A 1703-nucleotide genomic window follows, 5' to 3' on the forward strand; every position below is an offset into this window, starting at 1 on the left:
AGAACCAGGCCTGGACCATGGTGACCTCCTGGGTCTGCCCTTGAGCAGCATCTCCATTTCATTCAACCTTCAGAGACCACATCTAGAGGTGTTTCATCAAGAGGCAGAGTTGTACAGATGACCCCACAATTCCCTACACACACAACACACAACAGTCCCCGTGGGTCCCCACAAACCATTACTCCCACATCCTGGTAGAACTCTCCACCTCCAGAGGTGCCATCATGTGCTACACGCAGGTAAGCCTCCTCCATGAAGCCCACGCTCTCTGAAGCAGTCATCCTGAGTCACCCCAGCCCAACACACAAGTCAGCATTCCAACGCCACGGCCCCTCCCACATAGAGCCAGGGGGTCCGCCTGACCCCCGCAGACCCCAGACTCACCGCTGGAGCAGTCGGGCCCTCCCCAGCCGGGCTCACAGTGGCAGGTGTCCGGGGAAACGCATCGGCCATGCACGCACTCTTCCGTACACAGGGCTGCAAGGACAGGAGACAGGAAGGAGAACCAGAACAAACAGTGAAAACCAGCCAACAGGTCAAGGAGCATAAACCACTTCGTAACAACTCCCTGGAGCCCAGGGATGCTCTGAAAGCTGACACATAACATTAACCATCACACTGGCTTTGGGAAAATCAAGCTACTCCTGACCGGAGTCATTTAATTAACTCCAAAATGGATCCGAGAAGAGTGCGTTTCATCCCAGCCTCATTTCCTAAAATGGCACCCAAGCCCAAGAAATAGTAGCCCCGGTGGCTTCTCAAGACTATTTCCCGCAGTGTTTAACACTTGGGGACCTTCCACGAACCCCCAACCCTTAAATCCACGCTCCTGTCCTCTTTCCCATCCGCTCAGGAAATGACCTGTCATTTCCATCTTTGACTTGCCCCGATGTCTTTCTCAAAGGTCTTGAAATATATCAGGCTGCCTGGAAGGAGCGAGTTCCTCTCCCTTTCCCCCACCTTTCTCCTCTCCTCCCCAAATGTCCCTATTTTGGGGCTGTCAAATGTCAGCAATCTGCAAAGTACACAAACGCTGGGGGAAAAGCAACAGCTAATTATAAGAAAGTAATTAAGAGAGACATCCACGATGGTGATAATTGTAATTAGAAAGTGCCTGGCAATTTCTTATCACGCAGTCAAACGCTACAGCGTCCTGAATCAGGAGGCAGCAGCAGCAAAGTTTCCGTCAACTATTCCAGCGCTGGGGAGGCTCATTGGCAGGTTTGAGGAAAGGAGATTATTTCTCTCTTCCCTTTGACAGAACCCTTGCTTTCTCAAGGTCATCCTTTGCTCCTGTGAGATCTGCCCCACCATCTAATCCATCAGGGGAGGATTACAGAAACTCCCCCTTTGCCACCCCCATCAATTTTGAAAGCTTTGGGAAATCAACAGCTGCCATCAACCCTGTCAATTTCTTAGAAGGAATCTAGATAAAGAAGTGCCTTTTTCTGAAAGCAACTGTAGACCTTCTCTCCGCCTAGAGCTGGCCTGGGCTAGCGAGTAGGCGCCCCCCCTTATATAAGTTTTAAGTGGCTGCTGCTGGCCTCCAAACACCCGCCCCATTGCCATGCCAACTGCCTGGGCACCTCCTGAATGCCCACCATGAGACACTGTCAGGTCAATAACCAAAACCCACTGCCATCAAGTTGATTCCAACTTATGGTGGCCCCATATGTTACAGAGTTTGAATGCTCCATAGGGTT

The 1703-nt window shown here is 51.3% G+C and overlaps 1 protein-coding gene across 1 annotated transcript in view; it reads right to left on the bottom strand.

Annotated features, from left to right (window-relative positions):
- The window catches only part of MEGF11 (multiple EGF like domains 11), a 255173-nt gene that overhangs the window by 196896 nt on the left and 56574 nt on the right, over positions 1-1703 (bottom strand). The window contains exon 4 of the mRNA XM_004374678.2: positions 385-477. Coding sequence (XP_004374735.1) covers positions 385-477 — 93 coding nt within the window. The remainder of the gene's footprint in view (positions 1-384; positions 478-1703) is intronic.

The sequence above is a fragment of the Trichechus manatus genome, unplaced genomic scaffold, assembly GCF_000243295.1.
Source record: "Trichechus manatus latirostris isolate Lorelei unplaced genomic scaffold, TriManLat1.0 scaffold00030, whole genome shotgun sequence".
NCBI classification, from domain to species: domain Eukaryota; kingdom Metazoa; phylum Chordata; class Mammalia; order Sirenia; family Trichechidae; genus Trichechus; species Trichechus manatus.